The 19,946-nt window shown below is 39.2% G+C and overlaps 1 protein-coding gene and 1 pseudogene across 4 annotated transcripts in view; one reads left to right on the top strand and one right to left on the bottom strand.

The window, feature by feature from the left end:
* LOC105479987 (TBC1 domain family member 12) overlaps positions 1 to 19,946 on the top strand; it is a 148,992-nt gene that overhangs the window by 89,308 nt on the left and 39,738 nt on the right. For all 4 annotated transcript variants that reach the window (XM_071069460.1, XM_071069463.1, XM_071069461.1 and 1 more), the window contains 3 exons: positions 10,576 to 10,658; positions 14,549 to 14,666; positions 17,667 to 17,773. In XM_071069460.1, coding sequence (XP_070925561.1) covers positions 10,576 to 10,658; positions 14,549 to 14,666; positions 17,667 to 17,773 — 308 coding nt within the window. The remainder of the gene's footprint in view (positions 1 to 10,575; positions 10,659 to 14,548; positions 14,667 to 17,666; positions 17,774 to 19,946) is intronic.
* LOC105479982 (small ribosomal subunit protein uS17-like) lies at positions 3,135 to 3,660 on the bottom strand (annotated as a pseudogene).

Raw genomic sequence — 19,946 nt, 5'->3', positions numbered from 1 at the left:
GTCATTTTAACTGGGTTGAGATGATATTTCATTGTAGTTTTGATTTGCATTTCTCTGATCAGTGATGTTGGGCACCTTCGAATATGGCTGTTTGCCGTTTGTATGTCTTCTTTTGAGAAATGTCTATTCAAATCTTTTACCCATTTTTTAAATTGGATTTTTAGATTTATCCCTGTGGATATATAAGCTTGAGCTCCTTATGTATTCTAGTTGTTATATTAATCCCTTGTCAGACAGGTAGTTTGCACATATTTTCTCCCATTCTGTTTATTGGTTTTGTTTTTGTTTGTCTTGCTTTGCAAAACGTTTTTAACTTGATGTGATCTCATTTGTTCATTTATGCTGTGGCTGCCTGTGCTTGTGAGGTATTAATCAAGAAATCTTTGCCCAGTCCAGTGTCCTGGAGAGTTTCCCCAATGTTTTCTTCTGGTAGTTTCATAGTTTGAGATCTTAGAGTTAAGTCTTTAATCTATTTGATTTGATTTTTATACATGGTGAGAGATAGGGGTCTAGTTTTAGTCTTCTGCACATGATAATCCAATTTTCCTAGTATCATTTATTGAAGAGACTTTTTTCTCAAATGTATGTTCTTGGCACCTTTGTCAAAAATGACAGATTATCAGTAGATGTCTGGATTTGTTTCTGGGTTCTCTGTTCTGTCCATTGGTTTATGTTTCTGTTTTTATGCCAGTACCATGCTGTTTTGGTTACTGTAGCTCTGTAAGTATAATTTGAAGTCAGATAATGGGATTTATTCAGTTTTGTTCTTTTTTTTTTTGAGATGGAGTTTCCCTCTTTGTAGGCTGTAGTGCAATGGCGCGATCTCCGGCTCACTGCAACCTCCGCCTCCTAGGTTCAAGCGATTCTCCTGCCTCAGCCTCCCAAGCAGCTGGGATTACAGGCCACCACACCTAGCTAATTTTGTATCTTTAGGAGAGACCGGGTTTCTCCATGTTGGTCAGGATGGTCTCAAACTCCCAACCTCAGGTGATCTGCCTGCCTTGGCCTCCCAAAGTGCTGGGATTACAGGCGTGAGCCACTGTACCTGGCCAGTTTTGTTCTTTTTGCTCAAAATAGCTTTGGCTATTTTCAGTCTTTTTTGGTTGCATACAAATTTTAGGATTGTTTTTTCTATTTCTGTGAAGAATGTCATTGGTGTTTTGATAGGGTTTGCATTGAATCTGTAGATTGCTTAGGGTAGTATGGACATTTTAACAATGTTGATTCTTCTAATCCATGAACATGGAATATTTTTCCATTTTTTGGTGTCCTCTTCAATTTTTTTTATCAGTGTTTTACAGTTGTTATTGTTTTAAGTAAAAGAAGACCTTTTACTTATTTGGTTAATTCCTAGGTATTGAATTTTATTTGTGGCTATTATAAATGGGATTACTTTCTTATTTTTCAGATTGTTCAGTGTTGCATATAGAAATATTACTGATTTTTGTCTCGATTTTTTATCCTGCAACTTTACTGAATTTGTTTATAATTTTTAATAGTTTTTTGGTAGAGTCTTTGGACTTTCCAAATATAAGATTATCTCATCTGCAAACAAGGATAATTTGATTTCTTCCTTGACAATTTGGATACCCTTTATTTCCTTCTCTTGTCTGATTGCTCTAGGTAGGACTTGCAGTACTATGTTGAATAATGGTGGTGAAAATCTGCAGCCTTGTTTTGTTCCAGATTTTAGAAGAAAGGCTTTCAGTTTTTTCCTATTAAATATGATACTGTGGGTCTGTTGTATATGGCTTTTATTATTTTGAGGTATGTTCCTTCTGTCCCCAGTTTTTCGAGGGCTTTTATCATGAAGGGATGTTGAATTTTATCAAATGTTTTTTCAGCATCAGTTGAAATTATATGGTTTTTGTCTTTCTTTCTATTGATATGATGTATCACATTGATTGATTTGCATATATTGAAATATACTTACATTCCAGGGATAAGTCTCACTTGGTCATGATGAATTATCTTTTCAATGTATTGTTGAATTCAGTTTGCTAGTATTTTGTTGAGGATTTTTGCATCCATATTTGTCAGGAATATTGGCCCGTAGTTTTCCTTTTTTTTTTTTTGGTGTGTCTTTGTCTTGTTTGGGTATCAAGGTAATACTGGCCTCATAGAATGAGTTCATAAGAATTCCCTCCTCTATTTTTCAGAGTAATTTGAGTAGCATTGTTGTCAGTTCAATTCTTCTTTAAATGTTTGGTAGAATTCAGCAGTGAAGTCATCAGGTCTTGGGCTTTTCTTTACTGGGAGACTTTTAATTACAACTCCATAATTAAAATGTTTTGTTCCAGTGTAACTTGATATTGGTCTGTTCAGGTTTTGTATTTCTTCATGATTCAATCTTGGTAGGTTGTATGTGTCTAGGAATTTATCCATTTTCTCTGGATTTTCCAATTTATTGGCACAGAGTTGCTCATAGTAACCACAAACAATCCTTTGAATTTGTGTGGTATCAGTTATAATGTCTCCTTTTTCATCTCTGATTTTACTTATTTGAGTCTTCTTTTTTTCTTAGTCTGGCTAAAGGTTTCAATTTTAAACAAAATTTTAAAGTTTGTAATTAGTTTTCTAATTACTTAAAAACTAAAAAAAAAACAAAAAAAATTCTTCATTTTTGAAAAGTTCTTTTCAAAAAACCAACTTTTTGTGATGTTCTTTTGTATTGTTTTCTGTTTCAATCTCATTTACTTGTGGTCTTTTTCTTTTTTCTTCTTCTTTTTTGTTGTTGTTGTTGTTGAGACATGGTCTCACTTTGTCACCCCGGCTAGAGTACATTGGCATGAACATGACTCACCGAAGCCTTGGCCTCCCAGGCTCAGGCCATCTTCGCACCTCAGCCTCCTGAGTAGCTGGGACTACAGGCATGTGCCACCATGCTCTGCTAATTTTTGGGTTTCTTTTCTTTTACTAATTTTGGATTTGGTTTGCTCTAGCTTTTCTAGTTCCTTAAGATGCATTGTTAGGTTGTTTATTTGAAGTTTTTCTTCTTTTTTGATGTAGGCACTTATAGCTGTAAATTTCCCTTTCAGTGTTGCTTTTGCTGTATCTCATAGGTTTTGCTATGTTTTATTTCCATTAACATTTGTTTCAAAAAAAAATTTTTTTTTTTTTTGGGGAATGAGAAAATAACTTTATTTCATTGTGGGGAGGGGGCCGATGTCCAGCCTCAGAACTTCTGGAACGGCTTCTTGGTGCCGGCAGCCTTGGTGACCTTTAGCACGTTGAAGCGCACTGTCTTGCTCAGGGGCCGACACTCACCCCTATGACGATGTCACCGATCTGCTGGACGTCCCTGAAGCAGGGGGACAGGTGCACAGACATGTTCTTGTGGCGCTTCTCGAAGCGGTTGTACTTGCGGATGTAGTGGAGGTAGTCTCGGTGGATGACAATGGTCCTCTGCATCTTCATCTTGGTCACCACACCAGAGAGGATCCGCCCTCGAATGGAGACATTACCAGTGAAGGGGCATTTCTTGTCAATGTAAGTGCCCTCAATAGCCTCTTGGGTGTCTTGAAGCCCAGACCGAGGTTCTTGTAGTACCGCAGGAGCTTCTCCTTGCCAGTTTCTCCCAGCAGGACCCTCTTCTTGTTTTGAAAGATGGTCGGCTGCTTTTGGTAGGCACGCTCAGTCTGAATGTCCGCCATCTTCCCGGCCGCCTGAAATAGGACTGTTTCAAAATATTTTTAAATTTTCTTCTTAATTCCTTCAATGACCCACTGGTCATTCAGGAGGATATTGTTTGATTTCCATGTGTTTGTATAGCTTACAAAATTCCTCTTGTTACTGATTTCTAATTTTATTCCATTGTGATTGGAGAAGATGCTTGATATTATCTTATTTTTTTGAATGTTTTAAGACTTGGTTTGTCTTTAACTAAGGAAGTAACATATGGTCTATCTTTGAAAATGATCCATGTGCTGAGGAGAAGAATGCATATTCAGCCATTGGATGAAGTATCTTGTTAATATCTATTAGGTCTGTTTGTTCTATAGAGCAAATTAAGTTCAATGTTTCTTTGTTGATTTTCCATCTAGAAGATATGTCCAGTGCTGAGAGTGGTGTGTTGAATTCTCTGACTATTATCGTATTGAGGTGCATCTCTCTCTTTAGCTGTAATAATATTTGGTTTATATACATGGGTGCTCCAGTGTTGGGTGCATATAGATTTACAATTGTTATATCCTCTTGCTGAATTGACCCCTTTATCATTATATAATGACCTTCTTTGTCTCTTTTTATAGTTTTTGTCTTGAAGTCTATTTTGTCTGACATAAGTATAGCTACTCTTTCTCCTTTTTGGTGTCCATTGTCATGGAATATCTTTTACTCTCCCTTTCTTTTCAGTCTATATATGTCTTTATAGGTGAAGTGTATTTCTTGGAGGCATCATATCATTGGGTCTTTTTTTATTTTTTAAATCTATTCAGTTACTCTCTCTCTTTTGATTGGAAAGTTTAGTCCATTTACGTTCAATGTTATTGGTAAGTAAGAACTTACTCTTGCCATTTTGTTATTTGTTTTCTGGTTGTTATGTGGTCTTCTCATCCTTCTTTCCTTCCTTCCAGTCTTTCTTTTAGTGAAAGTGATTTTTTTTTTTCTGGTATGATTTAATTTCTTGCTTTTTATTTTGTGTTATTTGTCGAATTTTTTTTATTTGAGGTTACCATGTGGCTTGCAAATACTATCTTATAACCCATTATTTTGAACTGATGACAACTTAACATTGATTTCTTAAGCAAACAAACAAACTAGCAAAAAGAAAACTAATACAAACTTTGCACTTCAACCTCATCCTCCTGCTTTGTTTCACTTTTTTTTTTTTAACTTTTGTTGTTTCTTTTTTAACTTCTGTTGTTTCTCTCTCTTTTTTTTTTTTTTTTTTAGACAAGGTCTTGCTCTGTTGCCCCGGCTGGAGTGCAGTGGTGCAGTCATCGCTCACTGTGGCCTCTCAGGACCAGTTGATCCACCCACCTCAGACTCCCAAGTAGCTAGGACTACAGGTGCATGCCACCACACCCGGCTGTTTTTTTTTTTTTTCTTTCTTTTTTTTTTAAGTAAAGATGAAGTCTTGCTATGTTGCCCAGGCTGATCTCGAACTCCTGGGCATGAGCAATTCTGCCATGGCCTCCCAAAGTGCTGGGATTATAGGCGGGAACCACCATAATGGCCAACTTGTTGTTTGTCTTTATGTCTTATTTTATTGCCTATGTCTTGAAAAGCTGTTGTAGGTATTATTTTTTTATTGGGTCATTGTTTAATATTTCTACTTAATAGTAGGCTGGGTACAGTGACTCACGCCTGTAATCCCAGCACTTTGGAAGGCTGAGGTGGGTGAATCACTTGAGGTCAGGAGTTCCAGACCAGCCTGGCCAACATGGTGAAACCCTGTCCCTACTAAAAACAATACAAAAATTAGCCGGGTAAGGTGGCACGTACCTGTAATCTCACCTACTGAGGAGACTGAGGCAGGAGAATCACTTCAACATGGGAGGCGGAGGCTACAGTGAGCTGAGATTGCACCACTGGGTATTGCTGTTTGTTATTCAGGGCCCAAGGGGCCTTTTTTTTTTTTTTTTTTTTTTTTGAGATACAGTCTTGCACTATAGTCCAGACTGGAATACAGTGGTGCGATCTTGGCTCACTGCAACCTCCGCCTCCTGGGTTCAAGCAATTCTCCTGCCTCAGCCTCCCGAGTAGCTGGGATTACAAGCACATGCCACCACACCTGGCTAATTTTTTATGTTTTTGGTAGAGATGGGGTTTTACCATGTTGGTCAGGCTGGTCTCGAACTCCTTGACCTCCAGTGATTTGCCCGCCTCGACCTCCCAAAGTGCTGGGATTACAGGTGTGAGCTACCAGCCCGGCCTCCAAGGGGTCTTTAGTCAGCATGTGATGAATCCTGCCAGGACTGGATTCTTCCCTTCAGGGCAGCAGGTTCACTTCTATTCTAGGGTGTCTCTAGAAATGTCGTCCAGGAGCTAGGACCTGAGATGGGGTCCTCACTACTGCCTGGTGCCGTATCTTACTGTGGCTGAACGGGTATCTAAGATGCAAGACAATGTTCTCTTTACCCTTCTTTCTCTTCTCCTCAAACGGAAGAAAGGAGTTACTTTTGTTGCTGCAAGCTTCACTGGGATTGAGAGAGGAGTGGCATAAACACTCCCCCAGCTGTCCTGTCTGGTGTTTCAGTGTGTCATGCACTACCCTAGTCCACTGGCTCTTAAGTCCAGCATAGCATCAGGACTTGCCTAAGAATTGCAGTCCTTGTGTCCTGGACTGTCTTTCAAGTTCACTTAGGATCCCAGAGCACTTTAACCTGCGATTGCAAGGCTTGCTGAAACTCAAGTTTCAGCTTCTGGGATGGGCGCTTCCCCTCTGGGCTAGTGCTGTTCTAAATGGTCCCTCTGTGGGTAGGTGCTGACTGAGTTCAGCATGATTTTGCTTTCCATGTGATAGGGCAGCATTAAGTTCAATGCAAAATTCCTCAGTCACTGTGTTGTTCCTCCCCTGAGTGCGTGGGTTCTGTCTCCTAGCGAAGAAGCCACTGTCGGGGATTGGGGGAGGGGTCGTGTTGGCAATTTAAGACTGTCTTTCCTACCCTCTTCAATGCCTCTTGGGCGATATGAAGTTAAAACTAGGTACTGTGATTGCTCGCTTGATTTTTGGTTCTAATGAAGGTGCTTACTTGTATGCAGATAGTTAAAATTAGGTGTTCCTGCAGAGTGTACAATTGGTGCAGGCTTCTGTTCTGCCATCTTTCTTCACCCCCCTATCTTGGCTTTTGGCATGCCTTCCTCATTAAGCTTACCTATTTATTTCTGGCTTTTGATTTTAAATTGAGAGATATGGGACTCTTCTTTTCACCTGAACACTTAGATGTCATTGTAGGGTTATTAATTGGCCTAATTTCAATGTTGTTGTATCCCAAGAAATAGGGATGCCTGAAGAGATGGAGAGAGATGGGAATAGTCAGTCTGTGGAGCAGTAAGACACACATGTTTGCCTTGGCACACAAATTTGCCATCTTATGTTAGCACTGTGTGTGGTGCCCCAAAACAATTAGAATAGTAACAACAAAAATCACCACAGATCACCATAACAGATACAATGATAATGAAATAGTTTGAAATATTGCAAGAATTGGCTGGGCGCGGTGGCTCACCCCTGTAATCCCAGAACTTTGGGAGGCCGGGGCAGGCAGATTACCTGAGGTCAGGAGTTTGAGACCAGCCTGACCAACATGGTGAAACTCCATCTCTACTAAAATTACCAAAAAATGTAGCCAGGCGTGGTGGTGGGCACCTGTAACCCCAGTTACTCAAGAGGCTGAGGCAGGAGAATTGCTTGAAACCAGCCGGGAGGCAGAGGTAACAGTGAGCCAAGATCACGCCTTTGCACTCCAGCCTAGGTGACAAGAGTGAAACTCTGTCTCTAAAGAAAAAAAAAAAAAAGGAATATTACAAGAATTACTATAATGTGAGACAGAGACACACAATGAGCACATTGTTAGAAAAATGGCACCAATAGACTTGCTTGACATTAGGGTTGCTACAAACCTTCAATTTGTAAAAAATGCAATATTTGCAAAATGTAGTAAAGCAAATCACAATATAGTAAGGTATACCTGTAGTGTATTTATAACAGCTATTTTATCATCCTTGTGTTATAATCCTATTATCTGTGACATTTTTATATTGTGACTGTTGATTAATTTTTCTTCTCATTATGCATTATGTTTTTCTGCTTCACATCTCTTTTTATTGAATGTCAGACATTGTGGTTTATATATAGGTGGATGCTGGACTTTTTTGTGTGTTCTTTTGGATACTTTTTGGCTTTAGTCTGATTTGCAGTTTTTTGGAAATGGTTTGATCCTTTTGACCTAATCTTTGTTAGAGTGGTTCCAGAATAGCTTTTAATTTAGGAATAATTTGTCCTCACTACTGAGGCATTATTCTTCTAAGGACTCTACTTAGTACTCTTATCTGTCAGGAGGTCTTTCCACTCTGGCTGGTCTTGTGTGAACTTTAAGAATGTCCTTTTTTTTTTTTTTTTCTGGTGATTCTTTCTCTGGCCGTAGTTTAATCACACACATGCACAGATCAGTACTCAGCCGAAACCTTGAGAGGACTCTTCTGCAGCTCCCTTCTTTTCTGGTTTTCTGATTTGTAGCTTTTAGCTGTCTTGGACTCTCCAACTCTAAACTGTCTCCTCATGTTAGGAGGATTGATGGACCGCTGAGACCTGGAAATGTCACGTACTTGTAGGGTTACCTTGCTTATTTCTTTTCTCCAAAAGATCACTGTCTTGTGCTGCCCAGTGTCTGTTGTCTGGAAACTATAGTTTAATATATTTTGTCTATTTTCTAATTATTTAAGGGGAAAAGGTAGACCTGGTTTCTTTTATTCCATTATAGCCTGAAGCAGAAGTCTTAACTTTTATTCCTCCCTCCTACAACTTACCTGATCAATTGACTAATTTGAGAAGAGGAGGAAGAATTTATAATTTGAAAATTTGTCACATACCTTTTTCCACACTAGCCTGTCGAAAAGCAAAAACTGACTCCTAAAACTGGACATTATTGTGATTATGTTTGGATAAGTGGCAATATAGCAGTATATTTCTTTTTGTATTTTTTATATCTAAATCACTGACTCTGTGAAGCCATTGATTTGATAAACCAAAATACGGTGTAGTAGTTACCCCTTATCAGCGGTTTTGCTTAAGGCAATTTCGGTTACCTGTAGTCAACTGTGGTTTGAAAACATTAAGTGGAAAATTCCAGAAATAACTTTTAATTTTTAAATTGTGTGCCATTCTGAGTAGTGTGATGAAATCTCACACTGTCCTGCTGCATCCTTCCAGGGACATGAGTTCAGTTCATCTGAGCTATATACACTACCCACCTGGTAGTTCACTTAGTAACCTTCTTGGTTGTCAGATTGACTGTTGGTGACACCACAGTGCTTGTGTTCAAAGAACCCTTGTTTTATTTAATAATGCCCCCAAGGCTTAAGAGTAGTGGTGCTGACAATTCAGATGTGCCAGAGAGAAGCTGTAAAGTTCCTCCTTTAAGCAAAGAGGTGAAAGTTCTCAAATTAATAAGAAAAAATAAATATGCTGAAGTTGCTAAGATCTATGGTAAGAATCAATCTTCTATCCATGAAATTGTGAAGATGAAAAAGAAATTTATGCTAGTGTTACTATCGCACCTTAAATTGCAAAAGTTACTGCCATAGTGCATGATATTTAGTTATGATTGAAAAGGCGTTAAATTTGTGGGTGGAAGATCTGAACAAAAATGTGTTCCAATTGATGGCAACATGTTGTGCTGGGCTAACTTAATCTCAATTAAATTAAACTTTATCATAGTTATGTATGTATAGGAAAAAACCTGGTATATATAGGGTTTGTTACTGTATGAGGTTTCAGGCATCCGCTGGAGGTCTTGGAACATAACTCCCAAGGATGAGGGAGGACTACTATGTATGCAAATGATGGATTATCCAGTTTTTAGTTAAAATGTTGACTTAAAACTCTAATTAGTGGAAAGCAGTTTGACAGTTTGTTGTAAAGGTATATCCACATTTACTATATAACCCAAGACTTTTGTTTAACTAAGGGAAATGAAAGCAAATGTCTACACAAAAACTTGATGTTAATATTTATAGTAGTTTTATTAATTATAGCCCCAATCTGGAAACAATCCAAGTGTCCTCCCACATGGATAAATGGAATACTACTCAGCAATGAAAAGAAATACAACAACATGAATGATTTTCAAAACTGTGCTGAGCAAAAGAAGCCAGACATTAGTCCTTCAATGTAAATTAAAAACAGAACAACAAACAAACAAAAAAACAGACACAAGAGTCTATAAAATTCTTGAAGAAGAAACAAATTAATCTATAGTGGTAGAAATCAAAGAAGTAATTTTGTGAGGAGGATAAGTATTGGGCTACCACAAGGAAACTTAGTGGAATGATGGGAATGTTCTATATGTTGATTGGTTAGTTAGCTGCACAGGTATATGCATTTGTCAAGACTCATCAAACTACTCTTAAAATATGTTTATTCATTTTATTATATGAAAATTATATCTGAAAAAAGTTGGCTAAAGAAAAGTCTACTAAGTGGGTTTAACAAATAACCTAAAAATATTGACTGCAATCTGAAATGGACTGGGCTCAGTGGCTCACACCTGTATCCCACCACTTTGGGAGGCTAAGTCAGGAGGGTCACTTCAACCCAGGAGTTTGAGACCAGCCTGAGCAACATAGTGAGACCCCATATCTATTTTTTTTAATCTGAAATGTTTAAATATATACGAACTTATATACACATGTCATAGAAATACGCACATTCACAAACACACACCACATATTAACAACCTGGATTCTGATTCTGTTCTAAAATGCATAGTTCTTTTCAGCCTTTTACTTCCTTAATGTATGAAATGAGGTTAGTTTAGAAATTCTTTGTATCTGGGTGTAAAAATAAAGAAGTTAATAAGTTTAAAGTTAATCTTTTAAAATTGTCTTGACTTAAGTCCTTTTTTTTTCCAGAAATCTTCCTGCCAAATCTGTGGAAGAAGCTTTACGTCACCGACAAGAATATGATGAGATGGTGGCTGAGGCTAAAAAACGAGGTATAAAATTTAACTCCAAATGGTATAATTTTCTGATTTTAATAGGAAGATGGATGGTAAAATTCATCAAGTCTATCTTCAAGATGATACTGAATTCTTTTTTTTTTTTTTTTTTGAGACAGGGTCTTGCTCTGTTGCCCAGCCTGGTGTGCAGTGGTGCACTCACAGCTCACTGTAGCCTGACCTCCCAGGCTCAAGCAGTCCTTTTACCTCTCAGCCTCCCAAGTAGCTGGGACCACAGGCACATGCCACAACGCCTGGCTAGTTTTTTGTATTGTTTGTAGAGATGAGGTTTTACCATGTTGCCCATGCTTTTATTTTTCTCTACTATTTTTATAATTAAGTTTGTTCTAAAGGAGGAATAAAATGACATACCAGGATCATAGTTTTTCTGCATGTACTTTTACAAAACTAATAGGAGGAATCTTGAGATTACAGTCATAAAACTTGGACTACTACTATCTGAGTTTATAAATATAAAGATAACAATTCATGAATCTATTAATGAATTTCACTTTTTACCATTTTTATATTTTATAATTAATAATTTCTAATTATTTTATAATTTAATAATTTTAACTTTCTATATGACTGTGAGAATATGATTTGAAACTTAAATACTCTTTTGTGACTTACAGAGTCTCTCCAGAGGCCCAATTGTGTCATTTGATTAGGCACATAAATGCATACTATTATGTGTATAAATTTACATATTTATTCATTCTCTTCTCCAACCAAAAAAAATAATATCAGGATAATTTAACAGTGTTTATTTCCTGACAGTTGTTATTTCAGGATAAACATACATTTTTAGAAGATATTGCACAGCTGTATATATTTTTAGACTTAACATCTAATGCCTTATTAACAAATGATTTTTTTCCTTTTACTTCAGTGAATGGAACATTATAATGGTATACAGTTCTGCTTTATGGTTTTATTTTGGAAATGAAGTTATTTATTTAATGTTAAGTAAAAATAGGATATATAAGGCTAGTTATATCTTTCTAAAAGGCTTGCTTATTTAAACATTAGTTGAGTGTAGTTTACTATACGGAATTCGAAATATTTCTGACATATCCAATTCAGTTTTTATTTATTTATTTATTGCTTATTTTTATCTTTTTGAGACAGGGTGTTGCTCTGTCACCCAGGCTGGAGTGCAGTGATTCGAACTTGGCTCACAGCAGCCTGAGTCTCCCAGGCTCAGGAGATCCTCTCACCCCAGCCTCCCAAGTAGTTGGGACCATAGCGTGCACCGCCATGCCCAGTTAATTTTTGTATTTTTTTGTAGAGACAGGTTTCGTCATGTTGGTCAGGCTGGTCTTAAACTCCTGACCTCAAGTGATCCGCCCACCTCGGCCTCCCAAAGTGCTGGGATTTTAGGTGTAAGCTACCACATCCAGTCTAAGTTTTTATATATTTTATTTTTTTTTTTATTTTTATTTTTTTTTGAGACGGAGTCTCGCTCTGTCGCCCAGGCTGGAGTGCAGTGGCCGGATCTCGGCTCACTGCAAGCTCCGCCTCCCGGGTTTACGCCATTCTCCTGCCTCAGCCACCCGAGTAGCTGGGACTACAGACGCTCGCCACCTCGCCCGGCTAGTTTTTTGTATTTTTTACTAGAGACGGGGTTTCACCGGGTTAGCCAGGATGGTCTTGATCTCCTGACCTCGTGATCCGCCCGTCTCGGCCTCCCAAAGTGCTGGGATTACAGGCTTGAGCCACCGCGCCCGGCCTAGTTTTTATTTTTTATTATGTATGTATCTATTTTAGAGACAGGGTCACCCTCGTTGCCTAGGCTGGAGTGCAGTGATACAATTAGAGCTCACCGCAGCCTCAAATTCCTGGGCTCAAGCAATCCTCCTGCCTCAGCCTCCCTGGTAGCTGGGATTGTAGGTGCATGCCTCCACACCCAGCTCTTTTTTTTTTTTTTTTTTTTTTTGAGACAAAGTCTCACTCTGTCACCCAGGTCCAGTGCAGTGGTGCAATCTCGGCTCACTGCAACCTCCGCCTCCTGGGTTCAAGTGATTCTCCCACCTCAGCCTCCAGAGTGGTGGGGATTACAGGTGCCTGCCACCAGGCCCAGCTAATTTTTGTATTTTTAGTAGAGATGAGGTTTTATCATGTTGACCAGGCTGGTCTCAAACTCTTGACCTCAAGTGATCCACCTGCCTTGGCCACCCAGAGTTCTGGAATTACAGGCGTGAGCCACCATGCCCAGCCCCAGCTCATTTTTTTAAAGTTATTTTGTAGAGATGGTGTATCTCTGTGTTGCCCAGACTGATCTCAGACTCTTGGCCTCAAGCAGTTCTCCCACCTGGGCCTCCCTAGAGTGTGTTAACTGGCTCCAGTTAAGTTTTTATTTATTTTTAAAGTTTTTACTATATGATTACTATGTAAGATAGTTTTTGGTACTGGATGATCTTTAAAGCATGTTATGATAGGAAAAATATTGAACTGAGAAATCAGATGGCCACAGCTTTAACCTTGTTTGATACTACCTGGGTGTGATACTCTGAACAGGCCTAATATTAGTTTTCTCATGCGTAAAGTGTGAGAGGCAGGTCAGCTTAATCAGGACTTTGAAGCTTCTCTTTCATCATTTTTTTGTTGTTGTTGGTAAAGTAGTGGAACATTGTGCCCAAGAAATCTTATAGAATATGAATACATAAAACAAATAAAAGAAAGTAGAGATTGTTGGCCAGGCGTGGTGGCTCACGCCTGTAACCCCAGCACTTTGGGAGGCTGAAGTGGGTGGATCACGAGGTCAAGTGTTTGAGACCAGCCTGGCCAGCATGGTGAAACCTTGTCTCTACTAAAAATACAAAAAATTAGCTGGACATGGTGGTGCGACCCTGTTATCCCAGCTACTCGGGAGGCTGAGGCGGGAGAACTGCCTGATCCCGGGAGGCAGAGGTTGCAGTGAGCCGAGATCGCGCCACTGCACTGCAGCTTGGGTGACAGAGTGAGACTCCGTTTCAAAAAAAAAAAAAAGTAGAGATTGTTTACTTGGCCTTCTGCTTGCCCCTCAAGGTGGTTTCTAAGGCATATCTGAAAAAACAGTTTGAAAACAGTTTGGCTGGCTGGTCTCTGACATACTCACTGGTTCTAAAATTACATAAAGTTTTGATTTATGACTCACTTGCCTCTGCATTTGAGACATCTCTTCTTCTGAAATTGTGACCTTTGATTTTCAGAGATGTATTTTCTTGCCCCAACTTTTGCCTTAGAATGTAAGAGATGTACTGTTAATATATGTGTTTTGGGGGACATTTTAAAATTTCTAATTAGTAAAGTGAAACACCATATTAAAAAGTGCTATTGAAAAAATCATTTTTGAGTGTCCTGTGGGTTATGTCAGAAAATTTATAAACCCTTGTAGGAAAATAGGTATTGGTTAGTTGCCCACAGTTGTTTGTTTTTTATATAGTTAATTCGTAAGAAATTTGACTTCATAGGTTAAGTGTAATCTATTTAAATTATTTTTCTGACTTTTTATTCCATTTACTTTTATAGTAGCACAGGAGATGTTATTTTAAAATTATGTTAATAGCTGGGCATGGTGGCACACATGTGTAGTCCAAGCTGCTCAGGAAGCTGAGATGTGAGGATTTTTTTAAGTCCAGGAGTTCAAGGCCACCTGGGCAATGTGGCGAGACCCATCTCTAAAAAAAGAGAAAACAAAGAAAAGAAAATTATGTTAATCAAGTTCATTTACTTTCACTTTTTCCCACCCTTTCTTTCCCTTTCCCTCCCTCCTTTATTTCCTTCTTTCCTCTTATGATAATATTCTTTTTTAGAAAGTCTATTTTGTAGAGTTTAGGTAGATGGAGAAGAGGACTTTGATCTAGCTTATTTGTATTGAAATAATTTTTACTCGTTTAAAACAGAAATTAAGGAAGCGCATAAAAGAAAAAGAATAATGAAAGAACGATTTAAGCAGGAAGAAAATATTGCAAGTGCAATGGTAATTTGGATCAATGAAATACTGCCCAATTGGGAAGTAATGTAAGTAAGCAGACTTTTCCTGAATTCCCATTTGTCTCTGAAGATCTCCTGTTTCTGATTCTGTATTTTTATTATTCCCAGCATGTATTTTATGCTTTGGCTAAATTATACTATTAATTAATGCCTGAAAATTTCCATATTTATGTCTGTGCCTTTGCTTTTGTAAGTCCCTCAGTGTCTACCACCTACTTCCCTTACTGACCATCCTCTGTGTCTGCTAAGTCTTACCTATCCTTTGGGACCCAACTGAAATGCTAATTGATGTATAAAACTTTTAATGTCTTTAGTTACTGTATTTTCTTAATGCAACATACCATCAATTGTAAGATGCACTATTGATGTAATAGCTATTTGGAAAGAAAATATTAAATATGTAAATGCATTATAAGATGCATTTATTAATATTAAAGTGGTTTTTTTTTTTTTTTTTTTTGAGATGGTGTCTTGCTCTGTCACCCAGGCTGGAATGCAGTGGCCGGATCTCCACTCATTGCAAGCTCCACCTCCTGGGTTCACGCCATTCTCCTGCCTCAGCCTCCCTAGTAGCTGGGACTACAGGTGCCCGCCACCTCGCCCGGCTAGTTTTTTGTATTTTTTAGTAGAGACGGGGTTTCACCATGTTAACCAGGATGGTCTCGATCTCCTGACCTCGTGATCTGCCCGTCTCGGCCTCCCGAAGTGCTGGGATTACAGGCTTGAGCCACCGTGCCCGGCCTAAAGTGATTTTTAAAGTGCTTATCTCATAATCAAGGAAATATGTTATGTATGATCTTTCCCTTATGTAAATGTCCCATCATCATACTTTGAGACTAATATACTTACCTTGCCTTTGCATTTATTTATTCATTTAAAATTTATTGGCCGGGTGCGGTGGCTCAAGCCTGTAATCCCAGCACTTTGGGAGGCCGAGACGGGCGGATCACGAGGTCAGGAGTTCGAGACCATCCTGGCTAACACGGTGAAACCCCGTCTCTACTAAAAAATACAAAAAACTAGCCGGGCGAGGTGGCGGGCGCCTGTAGTCCCGGCTACTCGGGAGGCTGAGGCAGGAGAATGGCGTAAAAACCCGGGAGGCAGAGCTTGCAGTGAGCTGAGATCCGGCCACTGCACTCCAGCCTGGGCGACACAGCGAGACTCCGTCTCAAAAAAAAAAAAAAAAATAAAATAAAATAAAATTTATTTTGCCAGCATCTTTTTAAAGATAAATAATAATTGTATATGTTTGTGTGGTACAGTGTGATTTGTTTGTTTGTTTGTTTTGAGATAGTCTCCCTCTGTCACCCAGGCTGCAGTGCAGTGGCATGATCTCAGGTCACTACAACCTCTACCTCCTGGATTCACATGATTCTTATGCCTCAGTCTCCCTAGTAGCTGGGACTACAGGCACCTGCCACTATACCTGGCTAATTGTTTTGTATATTTAGTAGAAATGGGACTTCACCATGTTGGCTAGGCTAGTCTCAAACTCCTGGCCTCAAGTGATCAGCCTGCCTCGGCTTCCCAAAGTGCTGGGATTATAGGTGTGAGCCACTGCACCCTACCATGATGTTTCTTGAGGTTTTTTTTTTTTTTTTTACGAGGTCTCACTCTGTTGCCCAGGCTGGGGTGTAGTGGCACGATCATGACTCACTGCAACGCCGACCTCCCTGGGCTCAGGTGATCCTCCTCCCTCAGCCTCCTGAGTAGCTGGGACTACAGGTACGTGCCAACATGTCCAGCGAAGTTTTGTATTTTTGATAGATATGGGGTCTCATCGTGTTGCCCAGGCTGGTCTCGAACTCTTGGGCACAAGCAATCTGCCTGCCTTGGCCTCCCAAAGTGCTAGGATTACAGGTGTGAGCCACCTGCCTGGTGCAATGTGATGTTTTGATATATGTTTACATTATGGAATGATTAAATCAAGCTAATTAACAAATCCATCAGCTCACGTACTTCTCAGTATTTTGTGGTAAAACATTTAAAATCTGCTCATTTGGCAATTTTGAAATACACAGTTCATTATTATTTATTATAGTCACCATTCTATGTAATAGGTCATTAACACTTATTTCTTCTAATGGAACTTTGTACCCTTTGATCAACATCTCACCTTTCTCCATTCACTTTACCCTCCTCCGCCCATAACCACCATTCCACTCCCTACTTTTATGAGATTGACTTTTTTGGATTTCACATATGACTGAGATTATGTGTTGATTTTTCAGTGCCTAAGGTTTATTTCACTTGGCACAATATCCTACAGGTTCATCTGTGTTGTTGCAAATGACAGAATTTCTTTCTTACTGCCTTTTAACATAATATTTTAAAATGTGCCTTATCTTCCCTCTCGACTAGAGGGTTGGGGATATCTTCTGCAATGCCTACTGTAGTTGGTACATTGGGAATTTGTTGAATATTGGCACAGTGTGACATATTATTTGAGGTACTTTACATAAGTAATTATATTTGATTTTTAGAACTTTTATCAGGTTTATGTATTTTTACTCCCATTTATAAGGAAATTCAAGGTCAGAGAGGTTAAGTGATTTGCCCAGGGTTATACATTTAATTAATGGTTAAATTAGATTGGATCTCAGATCTATCTGACTTTAAAGCCGACAGTTTTTTTTTTAGCAGACTTCACTGCTTCTCAAAAACTAGGGCTTTACCCACTGTAGATTCTTGGTTGTTTTGTTTTTGGTACTGAATTGGTGGCACATTTTTATGTCCCTTTTATCCTGTTTTTTAAATAATTGACTGCATATTTCTGATTTCTCATTGGCATTTATAAAACGCATTTCCCTTTAGATTACTGTTGTCCCTTTGGGATCCTATACATCTTGTAGGATGTTGTTGCCTGCAAGCATGAACCCAAAGAAAAGAATGCATTACATACTTAATTCTCAATAGTCCTAAAAATGATTTGATCACTTGGCCATAGACTAAACATAATCCATCATGCAACTAGTATTTTTGGTATAAAAAGTAACTTTCTCCTTTTTTCTCCTCCTTTAATTCTAGGCGTAGTACAAGAAGAGTTCGAGAATTGTGGTGGCAGGGATTGCCCCCTAGTGTCCGTGGGAAAGTTTGGAGTCTAGCTGTAGGAAATGAACTAAATATCACTCCTGGTTTGTATTCTACGTTCAGTTACTCCCACATGTAGAAATAGCCATCTACAGAGTCACATAGCAGATTAGTAGAGTGACCATTAAAATAAATGGCCATTACCATATATAATGTCATTTCAAGAGCATGCTTCATCCCCCCAAAACCTGTTATGATTTAATAAGTTATTATAATTTATATAAGGATTTATGGGTTTTCCTTTAGTTTACAACTATCAATAATCTTCTTGGCATTCAAATATCAAAAACTTCTGGGATTCTACATGGCAGTGGATAGTAAATATATATATAAAAAAAGAAAATAGTCAATTATGAAAAGGCTCCACTTTTGCACAAAAAACACATAAATACTGGAGGAAGGCTAAAAGTTTCTTTTCCTCTCTGTTTACCTAACTAAACCAGTCATTTTGGGATTTTTTTTTTTTTAATTTAAAAATTTTAGGCCAGGCACAGTGGCTCATGCCTGTAATCCCAGCACTTTGGGAGGCCGAGTCAAGTGGATCACCTGAAGTCAGGAGTTCAAGACCAGCCCGGCAAACATGGCGAAACCATGTCTCTACTAAAAATACAAAAAAAATTAGCTGAGCATGGTGACACACGCCTGTAATACCAGCTACTCAGAAGGCTGAGGCAGAAGAGTCACTTGAACATAGGAGGCGAAGGCTGCAGTGAGCCGAGATCGCACCTGTGCACTCCAACCTGGGCAAAAGAGCGAGACTCTGTTTCTGAATGAATGAATGAATGAATGAATGAATGAATGAATAATTTTAAAGTTTATAACTTGATTAGCTATATAAAGAAAAAACTTTAGCCGGGCATGGTGGCTCATGCCTGTTATCCCAGCACTTTGGGAGGCTGAAGCAGGTGGATTGCCTGAGTTCAGGAGTTTGAGACCAGCCTGGGCAACACGGTGAAACCCCTTCTTTACTAAAATATGAAAAATTAGCCAGGTGTGGCAGCGTGCGCCGGGAGACTGAGGCAGGAGAATTGCTTGAATCCAGGAGATGGAGGTTGCGGTGAGCCAAGATTGAGCCACTGCACTCCAGCCTGGGCGACAGAGTAAGACTGTCTCAAAAAAAAAAAAAAAAAGAGAGAAAACTTTAAAGAACAGAAGAAGAAAGAAGACTTTCAAAGAGTTATATTATTTTTCTTAAGTTTCTTAAACTTTGGTAGATAGGAGCAAAATGTAGACTAGTTTTTTTGTTTTTGTTTTTGAGAGGGAGTCTCGCTCTGTCGCCCATGCTGGAGTGCAGTGGCGCAATCTGGGCTCACTGTAACCTCCACCTCCTGGGTTCAAGCGATCCTCTTGCCTCAGCCTCCTGAGTAGCTGGGACTACAGGTGTGTACCAACACATCCGGTTAATTTTTTGTATTTTTAGTAGAGATGGGGTTTTGCCATGCTGGCCAGGCTGGTCTCAAACTCCTGGCCTCAAGTGATCCACTCGCCTCAACCTCCCAAAGTGCTGGGTTACAGATGTGTGCCACTCTGCCTGGCTTGCAGAGTAGTTTTGATGAATTTTTTAAAAATTAAGCTGGACGTGGTGGCTCATGCCTGTAGTCCCAGCTACTTGGGAGGTTTAGATGGGAAGATTGCTTGAGCCCAGGAGTTTAAGGTTACAGTGAACTATGATTTTGCTGCAGCACTCCAACCTGGGCTACAGAGCATGACTCTGTCTCTAAATTAATAAATAATTTGGCCGGGCATGGTGGCTCACGCCTGTAATCTCAGCACTTTGGGAGGCCAAGGCGGGCGGGTCACCTGAGGTCAGGAATTCGAGACCAGCCTGGCCAACATGGATAAACCCCATCTCTACTAAAAATATAAAATTAGCCCGATGTGGTGGCGCATGTCTGTAATCCCAGCTACTCGGGAGGCTGAGGCAGAATTGCTTGAACCCGGGAGGCGAAGGTTGCAGTGAGCCGAGATTGCACCATTGCACTCCAGCCTGGGCAACAAGAGTGAAACTCCATCTCAAAAATAAAATAGAATAAATAAATAAATTTTTTAAATTAGACAAAATTAGAATAATATCAAATAGAAGAAAGTAAAATACTTTATAGACCAGGCATGGTGGCTCGTGCCTGTAATCCCAGCACTTCTGGAAGCTGTGGCAGATGGATCTCTTGAGCCTAGGAGTTTGAGACCATCTTGGGCAACATAGTGAGACCCTGTCTT

Source organism: Macaca nemestrina, chromosome 9 (assembly GCF_043159975.1).
Source record: "Macaca nemestrina isolate mMacNem1 chromosome 9, mMacNem.hap1, whole genome shotgun sequence".
Lineage (NCBI taxonomy): Eukaryota > Metazoa > Chordata > Mammalia > Primates > Cercopithecidae > Macaca > Macaca nemestrina.
This window is presented reverse-complemented; position numbering and strand designations above follow the sequence as displayed.